A 20,351-nucleotide genomic window follows, 5' to 3' on the forward strand; every position below is an offset into this window, starting at 1 on the left:
CATTTGCTTGGATGCAGAATATGTGAGTGAGACGCTTAATGAGTACTTTGATTCAGTATTTATCAAGGAAAAGGACATGGAAGGCCAGATCAGTGCTAAGTATATAAATATGTAGTGCATTTAGAGGTCAAGGTGGAAGAAGAGTTGGGCCTCCTAAAGAGTATTAAGCTGGATAAGTCTCCAGGGCCTAATGGGATTTACTCCAGGTTATTGGTGGAGGCAAGGGATAAGATTGCTGGGGTCTTGACCAGTATTTTTGTGTTCTCCCTAAGCACAGGCGAGGTCCCAGGGTACTGGTGAGTGACTAATGTATCTCCATTAAAAAGGAAACAAGGGGAAATCCTGGGAACTATAGACCAATGAGTATCACGCCAGTTGTATGAAAATTACCGGAGAAAATTCTCAGGAATAGGATATAAGAGCACTTGGAAACACGTGACCTAATTAGGGAAAGCCAGCATGGCTTCACCTATCACTCCACCAGCCTCCGGGTTCGGTGCATAATTCTCCACGATTTCTGCCAACTTCAATGGGATCCCACCGCCCAAGCACATCTTCCCCTCCCTCCCCCCACTTTCTGCAGGGATCGCTCCCTACATGACTCCCTTGTGTATTGATCTCCCACCTGGCACTTACCCTGCAAGCAGAACAAGTGCTACACCTTCCCTACACTTCTCTCATTACCATTCAGGCCCCAGACAGTCCTTCCAGGTGAGGTGACACTTCACCTGTGAGTCAGCTGGGGTCATATACTGTGTCTTGTGCTCCCGGCGTGGCTTCCTGTATATCAGTGAGACCCAATGCAGATTGGGAGACCTCTTCACAGAGCACCTATGCTCCATCCTCCAGAAAAAGCAGGATCTCCCAGTGGCCACCCATTTTAATTTCACTTCCCATTCCCATACGTCAATCCACAGCCTCCCCTACTGTTGCGATGAGGTTACACTCAGGTTGGAGGAACATCACCTTGTATTCTGTCTGGGTAGCCCCCAACCCGATGCCATGAACATTGATTTCTTGAACTTCCAGTAATGCCTCCCGCCCTCACCATTCCCCATCCCCTTTTCCCCCTCTCACCTCATCTCCTTGCCTGCCCATCGCCTCCCTCTGGTGCTCCTCCTCCTCCCTTTGCTTGCTTTCTTCCATGACCTTCTGTTCCCTCCTATTAGATTCCTCCTTCTCCAGCCCTGTATCTCTTTCAGCAATCAACTTCCCAGCTCTTCACTTCACCTAGTGTTTCTCCCTCCCGTTCCCCACCTTTTAACTCTATTCTTCATTGTTTTCTCTCCGGTCCTGCTGAAGGGTCTCAGCCCGACACATCGACTGCACTTTTTTTCCATAGATGCTGCCTGGCCTGCTGAGTTCCTCCAGCAATTTGTTTGAGTTGTTTGGATTTCCAGCATCTGCAGATTTTTTTCTTGTTTGTGATGGCTTTGTGTTGGACAGGCCATGTCTTACCAACCTGATTGCCTTTTTTGACAAATCAACAAGAGTTTGATGAGGGTAGGGTAGTGGATGTTGTAAAGATGGATTTTAGTGAGGCATTTAACAAACTCCTTCATAAGAGGCAAATTCAGAAGACCAAGATGCATGGGATCCACAGCAAATTAGCTGCTTGGATCAGAACAGGCTTGTGCAAAGACGACAGAGGGTAGTGGTTGAAGGGACTTATCTCAGTTGGAGATTTGTAATTAGTGGTGTTTCACAGAGATCTGTTCTGGGATCTCTGCTGTTTGTTATGTATATAAATGACATAGATGAAAACATAAATGTATACAGGTGGGTTAGTTAGTTTCTGTGAATTATACCAAGACTGGTGGAATTGTGGACAGTGCAAAAGACTGGCAAAGAATACAGCACAATGTAGATCAGTTGCAGGTATGGTCTGAGAAATGGCAGATGGGTTTTTCTCCGGGAAATGCCTGAAATGGGTGGGTTGCTTGGAGGAACGGATAAGCAGAGGATGTTTGTCTCCTCTGGAGCTTTAGAAGAATGAGAGGGGCCTTGATTGAAATAAAGATCCTGACCAGTCATGGTGAGGTGACTATGTAGAGGACATGGGGATTCTAGAACAAGAGGCCATTATTTAAAATTAAGGGATAATCCATTTATGACAGAGCAGGCGTAACTTTTTTTCCCCCATAGAGGTTCCACCTCTTCCTCAAAGTGGAATGGAAACAATCTGAATTTCTGTAAACAACAGATGTAGATAGATTCTTGATAAGAAAGTGATGAAGAGTTATCGGGGGCAGGCAGGCATTAAAAACTCTGTTACGATCTGATCAGTCATGATGTATTGAAATGGTGGAACAGACTCAGAGACTGATTGGCCCAAGTTTATAATACTAACAAGCAAGAACAAAGTTATCATCTTTCTATGCATAAAATATTATAACATGGAACAAAAAACACTTAGGGAAAGTTGTTTACTCACCTACGAATCCAGAGGAAGGAGGATTGCGCTGGATATCCTCAGCCGTGTTTTCCTGCATGACGTTCCAAAGCTGCCATTGCATTTTGGGATTTATAATATAGAAGGGCTGATTGGGATTCTTTTCACGATACTTTGTATAACTTTCAAAGAATTCATACTCCGGGTGTCTGAACCACTGCGGGTGGGGAGGGATCAAGGGGTAGGAAGAAAAGGAAATGAGAAATGAGTGTTGTGATGAAACTTGGCATTTGCTTCCTCCTCCCTCAAATGACTACTGTGAATTTTGAGAAAAAGCGCTGCTCAGAGGAAGTGGGGTTTAATCACTCATGTCCCATTATAATCTATGCTGTTATAATATGGATGTTTCATGTATTATCAAGAGTAAATCACTTTTAATCTTCACCATTGGAGATACTTAATTAACACTTTTAAGTAATGCAAAGCTGTCATTCTTGGTAAAAACCTTCTCAGAACAACTTTGTAGTTCTTTCAGAATCTAACTCCAAGCAGAAGCAAAACCCTTTCTGCTCTGGGTGCTTCCATTAATTATAAGGACAAAATCAAACTTTTGACAGACCACGTTTTAACATGTCTGTGGATAATATGAATGGACTTTAAACAACATCCATCAGAATTAAAATGAAATTTACCAAAGAATTAACTGTAAACTATAATATACCTTTCTTCCTTTCTGCATTACTTCCCATCATTCAATGATTCATGTATGTGAGTCATAGCATCAATGTCAACAATAAGGGCAATGACAAGGGAACTAGGAAATGTGCAGATTTACTCTAGCATGTATGTATGCCCTTCCACTGCATTTCAAATGTTGAGAACCAGCATAGCTACAGAATAGCTTCTAGCCAAAAAAGTTACTTAGTACAGTTATTCCAACTAAACAATGCAGATAAATCCATATCATATTGATAACCATATCTATAATCACATATCATGTGGACAACAATGAATTTTAAAATGTTCTCAACAATAATTAATGCCAGTTTTGGTATGAGTGGCTTTTGCTGTTTACTAGTTTTGGATGTGCTGAAGTAGTTCCCTACACAGATGTGAATCGGTCAATGCCTCAAAGTGAAACTTAGATGGGCAACAACAGAAGTGCCATTCTTGTGAAGCTCCTTCAGCAACCAAATTCTATCAAGGGTAAGGCCTCAGAATTTTTCTGAAAGTTTCTAACATTAAAAGAATTAAAACAAATAATGAAATTAGTTAAAATCTCACTAGGCTCAATAAAAAAAATACAAGTTAACTCTTCACTTAAATGAATGTGAAAGATATTCCTGTGCCAAATCTAACTTGGTAAAGGTTTTGTAGGCAGATATTTTGGCATAATTGCTGGGGAATACTACCTATGCTAGACTTCACATGGAGTTCAAAATTGCGGGAAAGATAAGGAGTCACTTACAAGTTTGGGACTTCTACATTCACATGATTGCACACAAAAAACCTGAACGTAATAGTCTTTATGCACTAAGTTGCTCGCAGTTCCATACAAGACTGTCAGTGTTTTATTTAAAGCTTATCCCATCTCTAAGATTGAAAAGAACTCAATCTGACTCTTCATATAAGAGTGTACTATTATAAATGTTGTATACAGTAACTTCTTCAAAATGTATGTTAAAAACATCAGGTGTTTATATTTTAAACTATATCTAAAGTCATTTACCAAATGTGCAAAAAATGATTTTGAAATTTAAAAAAAACATTTTGGGGTCCTTCTTATGGTCACAGAAGCAAATTGATCCAAATGCATAAATTCAGCTTTTCAAAAGGATGATAGGTATCTTAAAAACATTCAATGGATCTGTCCTTACGAGAATGTTCAAGTTACATTGATACCTGGAAGCCCTTCTTACAAGAGGCTAAACTTAACACAGCAGGAGTGCAGAAAGTAATTCTGTAAATATGTTTGGCCCCGGTGTTGGATTTGTGACATGCACTATATATATATATATATAATAAATATGAATCATAGAACTGCTTTAGCATTCAGAACTCTAGGAGTGCATTCTCCCCAATCTGCATGCAGGTGCTGAGACAGCTGCAATTTAGATTTGTAACAGAGTTGAACCCCGATCTGATTGTGAAACTTAAAAATACAATCTTCACCATTTTTTGGTGAGTAGAATTCATGAAGCAAAATTTAATTCTTTTTTGTAAATTAAGTAGTTAGTTAAAGAAGCTAAAATATGAAGAGAATTTTCCAAACAACTCCAGGACTTGCTGTAATTCAAATACTCAAGGGAATCAGAAACTCCTTGATTAAAATATTCACTGCAAAAAGTAGTGTTTTGTTCTATAAACCTTTGAGTTACATACACATAAAAAAGCATAAAGAAATTCTAGAGCTAACTCTGTTCTTCAGATCTTGCTGGGGAGTATTTAGGTGAACACAAGCCTTTAACATACACAGTGAGGTCCATGTCCCATCCCTCACCCACCGGCTTTGGGTTGCTTTGGAAGAATAGCAGCCAAAGGGAACAAGGCCTGAAGGTTACGCCCGGGGTGAAGAAGTAGCTAATTAAATTTTAAGTCATCCTGGACAATGGATGCTATGAAAGCATTGTAGATGTAGCAGTTCTGGGGTGAGCTCAACCACCAAGTGACATCACTGCATTTAGAAAGGCACCTTCTCTCTTTCTCTTTCCCTCAGACAATTTTCCAGACAGCAATTGGGAGTGAAGCTCTCAAATGATTTTTACTTATTTATTGAGATACAGTGTGGAATAGGCCCTTTTGGCCCTTCAAGCCACGCTACCCAGCAACCCCAGATTTAACCCTTGCCTATTCACAGTACAATTTACAACAACCAATTAACCTACTAATTGGTATGTCTTTGGACAGTGGGAGAAAACAGGAGCACACGGAGGAAACCCACGTAGTCCCAGGAAAAAAGTACAAACTCCTTATAGACAGCATAGAAAAATGTCACTCAGGCACTCCTAATCTGCAGTTAACATTATTCTTGGTGTGTTCTCTTGCTCTGGTTGACCAGGAGACAGTGATGATGGTTTTGGCAATTATAAAAACAAGGGTTTTTAAAATTCCTCCAGAAAGTAAGAGCATATTCTAGCATGTAAATTACATCATACCTCAGTAAGGTTAGCCGAATATTGTGCCGGGTCCCACACTAATAAGACACCCATTTTGTACAAACTGTTATCATGAAACTTGTGCTCTTGCAGTGTGACAATCTGTGGAAGAAAGTTCTGGTTTAGCACTTGCAAATTGCACGGGCAGCATTTATGTATCAGAGCAGGATGGTGAGTTGCTCATTAGACACTGTATTCCTCACTTCCATAATGCCCAGCAAAATCTATACTCTTCAAATAAAATTTTTATTTTATTTATTGTATATTTATGTGTCAAAATTTGAACAACAAATTGCGATGTCCCCCTCTAGATAGCAACAGTTTTATAGATCTATAGGGTACTAGAAAATCCAAATGAAGTTGATTTTTGCTTCCATTTAAACACTGAATTTATTCCAAGATGTCAATACTGCAATGTCCCATGCTATTTATGAAAATATACTGTCACCATCTGCATCACTCAACTAGGAAATCCCATACATAATCAGAACCTTACTTTCTCCAAAGCCTCCAGGTACATCAGAATTCTCACTTATGCCTTTAGCATTGTGAGTACATTCATTATAGAAGTTAATCTGCCTCAGTAATTGGTCCACACATTTCCATTTCTGCAATACCTTCCTTAGTTGAGTTTAATCTCCAAGTTGAGCCCAAATCTAAGTGAGAAAAAGTCTACAAAGCTCACTGAGCAGCACAACCAAGTTATTATAGTAACTCAACAAACCAAGATTGTTCAAAAATAAATTTGACACGCAATTACCAAAGGCATTGTATAAAATACTACAGATATACTAACATAAGGGTTAAAGTTATTGCACAAATTTATATACCACAATGACAATGTAAATGGTGCAGCCCTAAGTAGGTGTAGATGATCCCTTGGTATCATCGACATCCCAGTTTCCTGTCATAGACCACAAATTTGGCAATGATGCAACATTCAATCTCCAACAATGAGCATAATAATGCATTTTGACTGGTAATTATTTACATTTATTAGCATCCCAAAAGTTGTGAATCAGTTAAACAGTGCCGTAAAAAAGTAATCAGCCCCAAACACTATTTTCACATTTTATTGAGTCATTTACTAAATTTAAAATATATTGAAGTAGGATTTTGAACTAATCTACAAAATATTGTTCATCTTGTCAAATCAAATGAAACAATTCCAAAATATGTCAACAATTTACTAAGTATTAAAAACCAAAATTGTGAGGCTGAAAAAGTATTCATCCCTTTTCTAATTACTACACTGATTTTCCTCAGATGCAGTATACTGTATTACTTTACCAACTCTCACCCAATTTGATGTTGTAGAAAATTGGAGGATCACCTGTTTTCGATGAATTCATACAGATAAATACTTCCACTCTCTGTAAGGTCCAACCGTATGGTAGATTTTCAACAGACCAAGCCGAAATGAAGCCAAAAGTGCACTTAAGGCAAGTCAAGGAAATGATAATAGAGAAGCACAAACCTCAGAAGGGTACAGACCACATCAAAGGCACTGAACATACCTTGGAGGTCAGTGTAGTTCATTGTGAAAAAGTAAGAAAATTATGAAAGTACAGCCACACTGCCTAGGTCAGGCTGCCTCTCTAAACTCAGTTGCCATAAAAGAATGGCAATTGTAAGACAGGCTACTGTGACACCAAAAGTTACTCTGAGTAAGCTGCAGAAGCCAGTGGCTACCACAGGAGGTGAAGTTCATGGCTCCACAATCTCTAAGGCCTTGCACAAAAGGAGTGTTTATGGAAGAGTGGCAAGGAAAAAGCCCGAGCTAAAAACAAAACAAACAAACATATCTTTGCCCAAAAAGACCTTACAAAGTGTCATTGGAAGATGCTGTAAAAATGTGGAAAGTGGTCTTATGGTTGGACAAGACTAAAGTGGAACATTTTGTCCTGTGTGGCCTTAATATAATACTGTGTATCAGCCAGGTAATAACATCCCTTCTGTAAATTATGGTGGAGGTAGCATCATGCTATGGGAATACTTTTCTGCAGAAGTGACTAAAAATCTGATCAGGATTGTTGGGAAGATGAATGCTACTAAATAGAGAGATGCTGAATACAAACCTCCTAGCCTCTACCTGAAAGCTTAAAATGGGGAGGACAGTGACTCAACAGACCGCCAGAGCAACCACAGAGTGGATTCAAATGAAGAAAATTGACGTCCTTGAGTGGCCAAGTCAGAGTCCTGACTTAAACCCGACCAAACTTCAGTAGCAAGATCTCAATATTGCTGTCCAGCACTGCTCCCCAACAAACCCACAGCTTCAGCAATTTTGCAAAGAAGAATGAAAAAAATTTGCTCCATCACATTGTGTAAAGCTAATAGACACTTATCAAAAAAGACTACTGCAACTGAATACCTAGCAAAGAGAGATGAACTTTTGAGCTCCTGACATTACAGTTTTTGAATTTTTAGTTTTTCATGTTTTAAAATTTTCCCTGTTTTGGGGTTCTACTAAGGGAAAAAAAAAAGGAGCATGTGATTCACAAATAAAAATTCTAAATTAAATTGATCAAAACCCATGATTGCAATACTCATTTATATGAACAAAGAGCTGGGGGCTGAATACTTTTTCAAGGCACTGCATTCACTGATATTCACACTTTCAAATACCCATTGAGGTCAGGCCCTGCCAAACTAAAGCCATACTGATACTCATACAAGATGTGTAACTTCTGATGACACTATCACAGTGACAGGGATCCAGAAGAAATGCACGTGTTTAAACAAAATTATCAGCTCATCACTTCCCTTCAGTCAACATGCTTGAAAACCTCAGTTCTGACATTGGGCATCTACAGCAACACGGGAAAGAAATTTTAGATCACCTTAGTTCAGTCTTGTACAAATCACAACTACAGTTCTTAATTTTTCAAATAGAAAAAGAAATTGGTTGGCACCAAATATAAAACTCAGCTGCTGAACAAATTCAAATTCATCATATGGTAATTTACGCTGGAGGAAACAAATCACTGGACCAATACCAGACACTCATTACTTCACTTATTTTTAACAGCTTTCAATCTCTACCGAGCAGCTATGGGACACTGCAGCTTTCCCAGAAATATTTAAATATGCAGATTTCTAAATAGCGTTATTATTGAAAAAGTGTGTAAGGACTCTTTGTAATTTGTTGATGATTTTTGTACCTTCCAATTGCTGGTAATATAACAAGTTTTAGAGCAGATATTCTACAGAAGTTTTGCTCGCATGGAAATGTTGGCTTTTTAAATTTCAGAGAACTACTTTTCCATAGGGTGAGATTAGAATTGACAGTGCTAACTTGATATTCATCTTTTTTTAGCTCCCATGTCCACGTGAATTCTGGGATTCAGCTTCCACGTCCCGTTAAAGAACAGCTAATTTGGTTACTGCACGCCCCAGAAACCCAACTAAAATGTGAATGATTAACAGCTGGCTCAGATGTATGGATAATCGGCGAAACCATCCATTGTAAGATATTTACCAACCAGTGAAGCATAGCATTCCCAAGCTGATCATTTATAAAATGCAAATTCTGATGTCATAAGCTCACTATTAAAACCTCAGTTTACCAATGATTGGGGTGCATCATCCTGTAAAATTATTTGCATTTTAATCTAGTTACTAAATGCACATTTAATATTAAAGTCATCATTTAGTTTACAATTCAAGCCATGCCCAAAAAAGGAGTGGGTGGGAAGGAGCGGGAATTGCGTGAGAAGCTGTAAAGTGGCAAGTGGAAGGGGCAAAGAGGACAGAGGAGAGTGGTTACTAGAAGTTAGAGAAGTCAATGTTGGAGAGTATGAAGATGGGATAGGAGGCCTTAACTCTCTAATCTGTGTCTAGGCTGAACTTTGCAGTAGAGGAGGTACAGACATGCCACTACAAGAGTGGGATGTGGAATTAAAAAGTCTGACCCCTAGGAGACCCTGGTTGTTACACTGGATGGTGCAACAGTGCTTGACAAAGCAATCTGTCCCCCACCCATGTTCGCTTTCTCTTATCCCTCTGATCCCATTACTCCTTTCTATCCCCTCCCCCTGTCATCACAACCTACCCACCAACCACATCTTCCTCCCTCGGGTTCCCACTTCCTTCATTTTATTTCATGGTCCCCTTTCCTCTCTTATCACGTTCCATCTTCTCCTCCACATTCCAACATCTATAGTATTGTGTTTGCCTATGGAAAGCCCAGAAAAGAGACTTCCATTGTCTTCAATGTTAATTCTGCTAGGCTTTTCCTTTATCCTACTGATCTCTCTTACAGTCATCACTGGCCAAATGGAATCACATGGTTTGAACCTGCTTCACTGCCCATGACGTCAGCTAATATTCCAGAGAGCAACACACATAAAATGCTGCCTGACCTGCTGAGTTCCTCCAGCATTTTGTGTGTGTTACTCGGATTTCCAGCATCTATAGATTTTCTTTTGTTTGTGATTCCTGAGAGCATCCTGCCACAACAGACTCTATTTATCATGAATTCTATCAAACTACATAAATGAGATTGGGTTGTGTAATTTATTTTAGATACAACCATGTCCAGCACCTTGGGAACAAAGATCCTCGATTACACCACCTCTGTATTATTAGCCCCCATTATATCCTACAGAAAACAATACATAGTATAAGATACAAAAGTATTAACCTCTGAATCACTACTGAGAATAAACTGTCAAGGTGATCCTATGTAAAGATTATTTGGAGAAAATAAACAAGAGAGTGGGAGGCTTGCTCTGACCTTGGACTGCTTCCATACAAGTACCAATCTTGTTCGACGTTACCTGTGAATTAACTATCCGAATTGTTGTACGGCTCCCCACATCAGACTCAAATCCTATGGTAGGTGCCCCATTGAACCTTATAATGGCATCATGAGCATCTAATAACAAGAGAAAGTGACAAGTACATTCCAAATGTTTTGCTTTAGAATTTGTTCAAAAAATTATCTATTGACAAATCTACAGGATGGAGATTATTTATATGCCATACAAACTTAAAGCAGTACAGTTTGTAAATCTGACAAATGAATCAGTTGAAGATCACAATTTCAAATTAAGTGGTTTATTTTAGTATGATGAACACAAAAATTCAGATTTCAGTGTTATTTATTTGCAAGACATTCAGAAAATGCAAGCTTTATGTTGGTTCCATAACAAAAGAATGTTACGTGTTTAATAGTTTAGATTACATTATGATGGCCATGTCCAGTATGACTTCAGTGATCCAACAGAATTAACCTTCTATTTGTTCTGGATATCTATTCACAGCCTACGGTTGTTCCTCATATTGGGATTCAATATGTAACCAGGTATTCCTGTGCACTTCAGGAAGGGAAAGCAAAGACATGCTATTCCAAAGGGGATGTCTCGTATCCACAGCGTAGGTGGATCGTACTTGATGCCAGTCCAAAATGAGTTGATTTTGGGCTGGTACGAGTGGAATTTCCACCCCCCCGCCCCCCACCACCGCCCCGACCCACCCAAAAAGGATGAACATTACATTACTGTAACCTGTACATATTGCTGAAGCTACTGTGACTAGATCACAAAGATTACATTGATTTTTTAAATCTCCCCAAACCCCCTTTGCCTTGTTTTCCACTTTTCAGAGACATAATGGCACAATGATTTTTATAATTATATTTCTGCATCAATAGCCTCCTTTAGATACCTGTTTTTACTGGATGACTTTGCACATCTTTTAGTTCTTCCCATTGCAAATAATGATGTGAAGATTCTATGGATAGAACTAAAAGTTGTGCAAAGTCATCTAATAATAACAGATACATGAGAGGCTACTGACGCGAAAAAATAATCATAATGCTACACAGAGGCAGAAGCATAATCAAATGAGGCACTTGAAGGAAGTGACCAAATGTTTAATTAAAGTAGTTTAGGAAAGAAAGGGAAGTGGACAAATATATATAAGCTTATGGAGAAAAGTAGCACATGGAACTCAGACTGGTGAAGTCACAGGTATGATGGACAAAAGAAACCGATGAGATGGAAGAGTCAGCAGGAAGAAGAATTAGGGAGGGTAATTTAAAACTGAAAGGAGTGAGTAAGAAGCAAACCCTTGAAAGATTTGAAGAATATTTTAAATTCAAGTTGCAGCTACTTCAAGCCAGTGCAGTTTGCAAAGATGATGGGCAAATGGGAAGGTGGAAAAAGCTCTGGGAAAAGACTGTGGGCAGAGTGGGGATGGGGATTTGGGCCAGCCTAGCAACAACTGAAATGATAAGGTACAGCCACAGACACAGAGTTACATTAGATCATTAGCAAGGTATGGGATTTCTACTGGAGATTTATGATGATGCTTTCAGTCTATTTAGTGTTTAACTGAAGCAAAATGTATCTTATACAAGGTTGGATGTTAAACTTGAAAACATCCAGGGAGTGGAGAGGAAAAGCATAGCTCCAGCAGTCCACATATGAAAACTGATCCCACATCTGTAGACAATTTCAAAGGAAAAACTGGGGTAGGGGATGATGGGGCAGAAGGGGAAGAAATGAATAAGCAAAACATGGGCACGTGGTAAATAAAAATAGGCAGGGAAGCCACGAGGCTTGCATATGCAGACTAGAGTGTATGACAACAGCACACCAAGAGGAATGTCACAGAAGAACCATTGGAGAAGCTATGAAGTAGTCATCTCTGTTAAAAGCCACAAGGACATTGAGGATAGATGAAGCTCCAGATCTGCAGAGCCACATGAAATTTTAAGCACCTTTCAGCAGAATAACAACCTGGACCACACACTCAAAAAAAGAGATGAATTTGTGTTCAAGAATTTTCAAAATGACGGGTGGTTAGTTGTAAGAAGCAAGCGTTTTTTGAGAATGTGACAGTTAGTGATCTAATAACTAATGAGGTTTGTTCTGAAAAGCACAGCAGCAGGTGGCCACGTGGAGCAACTGGGGAGTTGGATGTTGACTGGCATTGTGAGAAGGAGATCAGAGTCTGCATCTCTAGCAAACTGAGCTCAAGCAGGACACAAATGAGAAAGCTAGATGCAAGAATCCACCGACTAGGAAGCAGTACAGGTAGATTTAACTTCTCCAGCAAAAGGTAGTAAGGAAGGAAAAGAGTGATTAGGATAGAGATGAGATAGCGGGGGTAGAGATGAGAAATCCAGAAAAAGCAATCAGGAACATGCATCAATTATGGACCAAGAACATAGAGTGAAACACTGTGAGAATATGAATGACAGAACAAAAAAAAAGGAGAAAGATGGGAAAATAAAATCTGAGAATGAAGTGGGATAAATGACTGAGAGTAGAGATAGTTGATGTGCAAACAAAAAAAATAAGGTGATGAAAATGAAATTCTTGGAAACAAATTCTGGGAAGTCAGGTGTGGCATCAGAAAATGGTTAGATAAAACACAATAGATATTCTTTTAAGCAGAATGAATTCAGAAAAAAATCTATTTCTCTGTACTGTGCTTATGCAGTGGTATCTCATCTGCACTATAAAAATATTCATGACAGGAAAAATGTTTAAATCTCATGTGTCTTTCTGCAAACCATGTTAAGTATCTTCCCACTCGTTTAAATCAATCCACTGACTCCCTGAATGATCTGTTACACAGTTTCATTTGACTCATTAATTCACTTGACACAGTTATATTTTGCATCTAGAGAAAAGAAAGTCACATTTCATTTGGTTTTAATCTCCCTTGGGATACTTGGCCCAATATGAACAATACATATTCAGTTTCATTCAATGCCCAACTCAAGAGGGATATTGGTGTCACAATCTAACAAAAGTAGCAATCAGCCCAGTGGTGTGCATTACTGAATCTAGTCGTAATTAAATACAAACTCGTTAGATTTTAACATTGATCTCATTGTCAGCTGGTTAATACTGCAAATTATTAGAAAATACTCAATTGTAACCATTTCAATACCATCACTGGAATTCTCAAAAGCAGAGAAAAAATGCCCATGGCCTTTTCTGCCCCGCTGTCAACAATCTAAAAATTCTGAATTGTTCTATTGCAGCACCACTTTCAAAAGACTGAAAAGTGGAATTAACCCAAGACCAAAATGAGCCAAACACATTCACTCATTTTGTCAAACACATCTCAAAGTAAATTTCTTTCAAAGTACTTACAGTGTTATGCAAAAGTCAGGCACATACAGTATGTACAGCTAGGATGCCTAAGACTTTTGCACAGTACTGTCATAATTTTATGTATTGCACTGTACTGCTGCTGCAAAAGAAAAAACAAATTTCATGACACACGAGTGATGATAAACCTGATTCTGATCTGGATCTCTATTGCCAGACTGAGAGAGGGAAGGGGGCAGGGAGAGAGGAATCATGGTGGGGAAAAAGGGGAAGCAAGAAAGGAGGGAGTGGAAAGCACCAGACAGACATTCTGTAATGATCAATAAACCAACTGTTTGGAAACAAATAACCTTGCCTAGTGTGTCAGGGTTGGGTGTGCCTGCACCTGTGCCAACCTCCCCTACCCCGGCACTCCTTCTCTGCTACCTGTCCCACATCTCTCCTCTGGCACTCCACCCTAGCCATTCTGACATCCTTTGCTCCCACCAGATTAACAAAGTTAACACTCTGCTCCACATTAACAAGTACTGTATTTTTCAAAAGTCTTTGACACCCTACCTATATATATGTATTTGTCATTATACTGTATATGATTCATATATAGGGAGTATAGTCAGATTCATTTTCTTGTGGGCATTCACAGTAGATTCAAAGAAACACTATAAAACCTGAGAAAAACTACACACAAAAGAAAGACGGACAACCAATGTGCAAAAGACAACTGCAAATACAGAGAGGAAAAAAAAAATAATTACAATAAATAATATCAAGAACGCGAGTTGTGAGTCCAAAGTTTGTGGAATCAGTCCAGCGTTGCCAGAAAGAGGCACTTTTTTTTCCCTTAAATAATAGTGGAAAACTTGGGGCCTCCTTCTAGCAGCCACAAATAGCAATTATATATTAGTGTTCAATGGGCTTCACAATTTTGGCCACTGATTTTTGTATTTTGACAACTGAAGATAAAATCCCATAATAGACCTGTGTAATATGCAAGGGTTCTTAAGATTTTTTCAGAAGAAACTATTTGCCTGAAACTTGAATGTGCTACCAGAAGATGTGGTGGAATCGGATATAATTACCACAATTTAGAGGCATTTAGGCAGACACACAAACAGGCAAAGTTAAAAAGGATAAAAAGGTAGATACTGACATTGTGGACCAAAAAATTGGACAGTACAAAATTCGCTGTGTGACTCCATTAAATGACTGGGTATTCTGATATCAATTGGCCAGTGGGAAGAAATTGTAAAATTCTAAATTACTAAACAGACAGCAAAGAAGGCATTCATTTTGATTACCAATTCTAATTGTTAGGATCTCTGTGTTCAAAAGGATCTGAGAACTTAATTTGCGAAAAGTGAAAGGAACTGTTCAGCTTTTATACTGGGATGCCTCAGCTTCCCTTTTCCAAGCAGCTGGGGTAGATTTTCAACTTGCTGCCAGGATACCAAACTACATCCTGTTTTGACTCCATTTGAACTCTGCATGGTACTTTTAAAGTTCTATCCCAATGCCTACAAACCTTTTCATTTCTTGATTCCAAGCACAATAAAAAGATAAATGTAGGAAGACCAAAGGCTTCCTCTGCACTGCTGAACCCTAGAGCTTCAAACAAACAGCATTGTTTTGAGTAGCCGCTGGTTTTTGTGTTCTTTTTTGTTTAGTCTCTTTGGCTGTATATCATTAACTAACCTATTCCATGTTGCCAATGAGCAACTGAATTACAAATACTGCTACACACTGCTATAAGACCATAAGATATAGGAGCAGAAGTAGGCCATTCGGCCCATCGAGTATGCTCCACCATTCAATCGTGGGCTGATCCAATTCTTCCAGTCGTTCCCACTCCCCTGCTTTCACCCCATACCCTTTGATGCCCTGGCTAATCAAGAACCTATCTATCTCTGCCTTAAATACACCCAATGACTTGGCCTCCACAGTGTTGAAGCAGATGGGTGGATAGGAATGGTTAAGTGGCATTCCTACAGTATGGTCAACACATGCAAAACTCTTTCTATATTAGGCACACATATAAACAAAGCATTTATTAGCCCTTGAGAATTAGAAGTATCAAAAACTATCATTATACATTTCATCTGGATAATCTCACAAGTGATCAGCACAACTTTGACAGAAACCTTAACTATGCGATGTTTGCATAGATCTTCTGCCTATCTCATCCTGAATGCAAGAATCAAAGGAAACATGGTGCATGTTCCACTAATGCTTGAGTGCTCATCTAACTAAAAAGGAATTTTAAAGCCACATTGAAGTGAGGAAAGGAACAGCCACATTAAAAGGCAGATTCTATTTCCTTTCTGTCATGCATAAACAACAGAAAGGGCAGCAGCTCTCCACCTGACTTCACTGAAAGAAAATGCAGCCCGAATTCTTGTCACAAGCACAGCTGCAGATACACAAAGGCCTGGTAGGGGGAAATCAAGCATGTGAAAACACAGCAATCATCAACGGCGAAATACTGATTTCAAGTCTAGGCTTTTATTGACAGTAGGAAGGCCTTTTTATGAAAACATTCACAAAGTTGCTAAAAAGGGGCTATATAAATATTTCAAGTTGCTGTAAGTCTGGAAATCTCTTCACAGCCACTCTCACACTTGACTTAACACAAGTGTGTTGGAAACAATTACACACCTGCACTGAAAGAAATACAAGTCAGATATACTTTGTGACAAGGCAGGAATCAGCACCAGCCTGTGTGGTAATGATTTATGGTTGTAACAGTGACTTCAAATGAAGCTTTTAAGCAGCTCCCTAAGCTCCCTAGTAAATAAAGCCAACTCAAATGATTTGGCACTGTGCCTATGTCTGGATGTGGTGTCGTTTAATACCAAGGACAATGAAAAGAACAATTTCTGAAAAAACAAATCATTGACCCTGGTTATCAATCCTAGGAAATGTCCATTACATTGCCTGATTTATACCATTTACCAAATTACCTTGAGCAGTTTTGGTCAAAGTGCAAAAGGACTTTAAGGAAAGTAGATGGAAATGTTAGGAAAATAAAATGGGATTACTATTACATTAATGTAAATACAGGCTTGGAATTGGTGGACTGAAGTGCCTGGTTCTATGACTCTGTAGCTGTAAGAGTTCAGAAGAATAAGAGATCTCATTGAAATATATATGGGACTTGACAAGCAAAATAAGGCCAGGATATTTCCCCTTATTGATGAAGTCTAAGAGGTGGTATCACGATCTTCGGATATAGTTTAAGACACTTAGGACTAAGAGAAAACAGAGTGCTGAGCATATGAAAACTTTTCCATGGAAGTTTTGGAGACAAAGTTGTTCGATGCACTTAAGGAAGTAGATTGACTCCGAGACACTCCGGGCATTGAAGAGTACAGGGATATCACTGAGATAGAGGATTGGCCAACAATGAGACTGACTGGCACAGCAGACTGGATGGGCTCCTGCTCCTGTTTTCAGTGGTTGCCAGTTTCTACCAATCAACATGAAAACAGAATACTTTTGCGGTACCTCTGATTCTTAAGTGCGAAAGTATAATTCTAATTTGTTTAAAAAATAGATTCAAACCTCTAAAATTTGTTTCTTTTGGATTTAGCCCAAAACATTGATGGTTTATTCCCTTCTATAGATACAGCCTAACTTGCTGAGTTCCTCCAGCATTTTGTGTAGCAAGGATTGGTGTGGGATTATTGGCTCAATGATTGTCATCAAGTGATTCCTACCAAATACTTCTGAATTTCTAAGCAGAATACAATAAAGAAATATGTTCAATAAAGAACTTCAGCTTCTGGTCCACATGCTGAAATTTCCCAGAAAATCTGCAACAGAACAGCATTGCACAATTATCATGGCACAAATTTGATCCATTGCTACATTTAAATGGGGGGGAAATAGAGGGAGTCCATTTTCTATTGGCAAGCACTTGCAAAATAAAGCAAAAAAAGACTATCAATTTACATACAGTGAGTAAAGATTTAAAGATCGGTTGTATTTGTCACATGTACATCAAAACATACAGTGAAATGTATTGTTTAAATCAGTGGTCCCCAACCACCAGGCCGTGGACCGGTATCGGGCCGCAAAGCATGCGCTACCGGGCCGCGAGGAAACGATATGATTTGGCGATATGAGTCAGCTGCACCTTTCCTCATTCCCTGTCACAGCCACTGTTAAACTTGAACGCGCGCGAGGTCATTACCCGTGCATCATCTATGTCAGCACAGGAAGAAGATCAACTCCTCGAGATTGCAAGATATGTTTGACATAACATCTCTGCTGGCATTCCGGATCAAAGTCAAGGCTGAATATCCTGAGATAGCCACGAAAGCACTGAAAACATTGCTTCCGTTTCCAACATCATATTGCTGCAATGAATGCAACGAAAACTAAACTGCGGAATAGACTGGACATAAGGAACCCCCTTCGAGTATCGCTGTCTCCCATCACCCCTCGATAGGACCGTCTTGTTGCAGGGAAACAAGCCCAGGGCTCCCACTCATTCAGCGATATTGGCATGTTGCAATGATTTTTTATGTTCGTACGGGGAAAATATGTGCTGTGTGTTTAATATCCAAACGTTACTTAAAATGTTATGATGCTATTGACTTATATAACCATATAACAATTACAGCACGGAAACAGGCCATCTTGGCCCTTCTAGTCCATGCCAAACGCTACTCTCACCTAGTCTCACCGACCTGTACTCAGCCCATAACCCTCCATTCCTTTCCTGTCCATATACCTATCCAATTTTTCTTTAAATGACAATATCGAACCTGCCTCTACCACTTCTACTGGAAGTTCGTTCAACACTTACTTCAAGCTCCCCTGTCCTCCCCTGATAATTGACTTATCACTATATTCATGCGAGGAAAATATACGCTGTGTGTTTAATATTAAATTCGTTAGATAAGCCCTTTTAGAAACGAAATTGAGTGTATTAGCCACTTATCACCTATATTCCGGTCATGATTACCCCCCCTCCCCCCGAGCAGAATCGCCAAAAACGATTTGTAGAAAAAAAAAAATCGGCACACACACACATGCGCAATTCACGCATGCGCACACAGGTGCCCGCGCAAGGCTTCATGGTCATTGTAGTCTTTCTCTGGGTAAACACAACATATTTGACTGCTACTCTTATCCGCTGGCAACCCTATCCACCCCCCCCCCCACCCCGGGGTCGGCCGGTCCGCAAGAATATTGTCAATATTAAACCAGTCCGCAATGCAAAAAAGGTTGGGGACCCCTGGTTTAAATCAACAACCAACACAGTCTGAAGATGTGCAGCCCACAAGTGTCAACATAGTATGCCCACAAATAAAACCATGAGGTTAAAATCAAGTTTAAACATGATCTTTCTGGCATCCAACATGTTACTGAAGTATTCTTAATCTCAAAGGAGTTCTTCCCATCTACAAAGCAGAAATATTTTAATGTAATTTTGGCCACTTCAAAAAGGAAGAAAAACTTGTTTACAGTGTTCTACCATACACATAAGTTTATCTAATCTAGAATTTGCAGATGTTGAACAAAAGTTAAAATGTTAACCTTGTTTTTCCTCTCTCCACAAATGTTACTTGATATACTGAATATTTTCAGCACTGTTTTTCTGAATATATTGAACAAGATTATCTGAGTAAAAGTGGAGATATCAGGATACTCCATCTTCCAATATTTGTTAGTTTAATGGGTTATTTGGCAAAATTGGTTCTCTAACACTGCCAAGCCAGTCTTTACATCTTTGGCTGAAATTAAGCCTTTGGAGTCGTCTTTCAGCCTATCAAAGTGTACTTATAATAAAGCTGTTGATCATATGAAAACAGATTTTGCAGATTGAAAAAGGTTATAAAGCCTATGAGCAAACAGGTCTGATTTTTCAAAAGTTTGAGAAACAGTAAAGAAATTATATACTAGGTCTGAAAAACTTACCAACAATGTTTTTTATCAGGCTATGGGGGGGGGGGGGTTAGAGTTAGGGTTTTTTTTCCCCACTGGGTGGTTCCAGGGCATGTGTGTTTTCTATGTGGTTGTATTCTTCATCGCCACCATTTTTGATCATCCCGTATTGGTATGTGCTCTGTGCATTTGTAAAGTAGAATAAAATTATAGCATGGTATTTAAACGGATTAATGTAATAAATTGGAATGTACGTGGTTGGAATCATCCTATCAAATGAAAAAAGTCTTTTAAAATTATTAACCGATTCCAACCTGATATAACTTTTGCCCAAGAGACACATATCAGGGCAGGAGATCAGAGTAGGTTTTTTGGATAGTGGAGGGGTTTACAATTTCACTCCACTTCTCACAGTAAAACTAAGGGAGTGACCATCTTTATTAAATCCAATATATTTACTCAAGAGGATATTGAGTCAGATTTTAATGGCAGATTTTTAATCGTTAAAGGAGTAATCGGTAACAGAAAAGTTGTTTTGGTCAATTTGTACGGTCCTAACTTAGATGATCCTTTTTTTAAAAAAAAGGTATTTGCTTTACTGCCTGATTTAAATGAATATATGTTGATAATGGGTGGGGATTTTGACTGTTGTTTAAATCCTTTGATTGACAAGAGCTTTCAACTTTCATCTAAATGGTTTCCATTATATTTAACTTTGATTGGTCGTATTAATGCAGTTAAGATGTTTTTCCTGCCAAAATTTTTATATATTTCAGGCATTACCAATTCTTGTTCCAAAATCTTTTTTTGATAAAGTTGATTCAAAAATTTCTTCATTTATTT

General features: G+C 38.9%; 1 protein-coding gene across 7 annotated transcripts in view; it reads right to left on the minus strand.

The window, feature by feature from the left end:
* Positions 1-20,351, minus strand: part of LOC134345395 (beta-galactoside alpha-2,6-sialyltransferase 1-like) — a 123,947-nt gene that overhangs the window by 1,557 nt on the left and 102,039 nt on the right. For all 7 annotated transcript variants that reach the window (XM_063045994.1, XM_063045988.1, XM_063045992.1 and 4 more), the window contains 3 exons: positions 10,329-10,426; positions 5,548-5,649; positions 2,435-2,609 (listed from right to left, as the gene is read on the minus strand). In XM_063045994.1, coding sequence (XP_062902064.1) covers positions 2,435-2,609; positions 5,548-5,649; positions 10,329-10,426 — 375 coding nt within the window. The remainder of the gene's footprint in view (positions 1-2,434; positions 2,610-5,547; positions 5,650-10,328; positions 10,427-20,351) is intronic.

The sequence above is a fragment of the Mobula hypostoma genome, chromosome 4 (genome assembly GCF_963921235.1).
Source record: "Mobula hypostoma chromosome 4, sMobHyp1.1, whole genome shotgun sequence".
NCBI classification, from domain to species: domain Eukaryota; kingdom Metazoa; phylum Chordata; class Chondrichthyes; order Myliobatiformes; family Myliobatidae; genus Mobula; species Mobula hypostoma.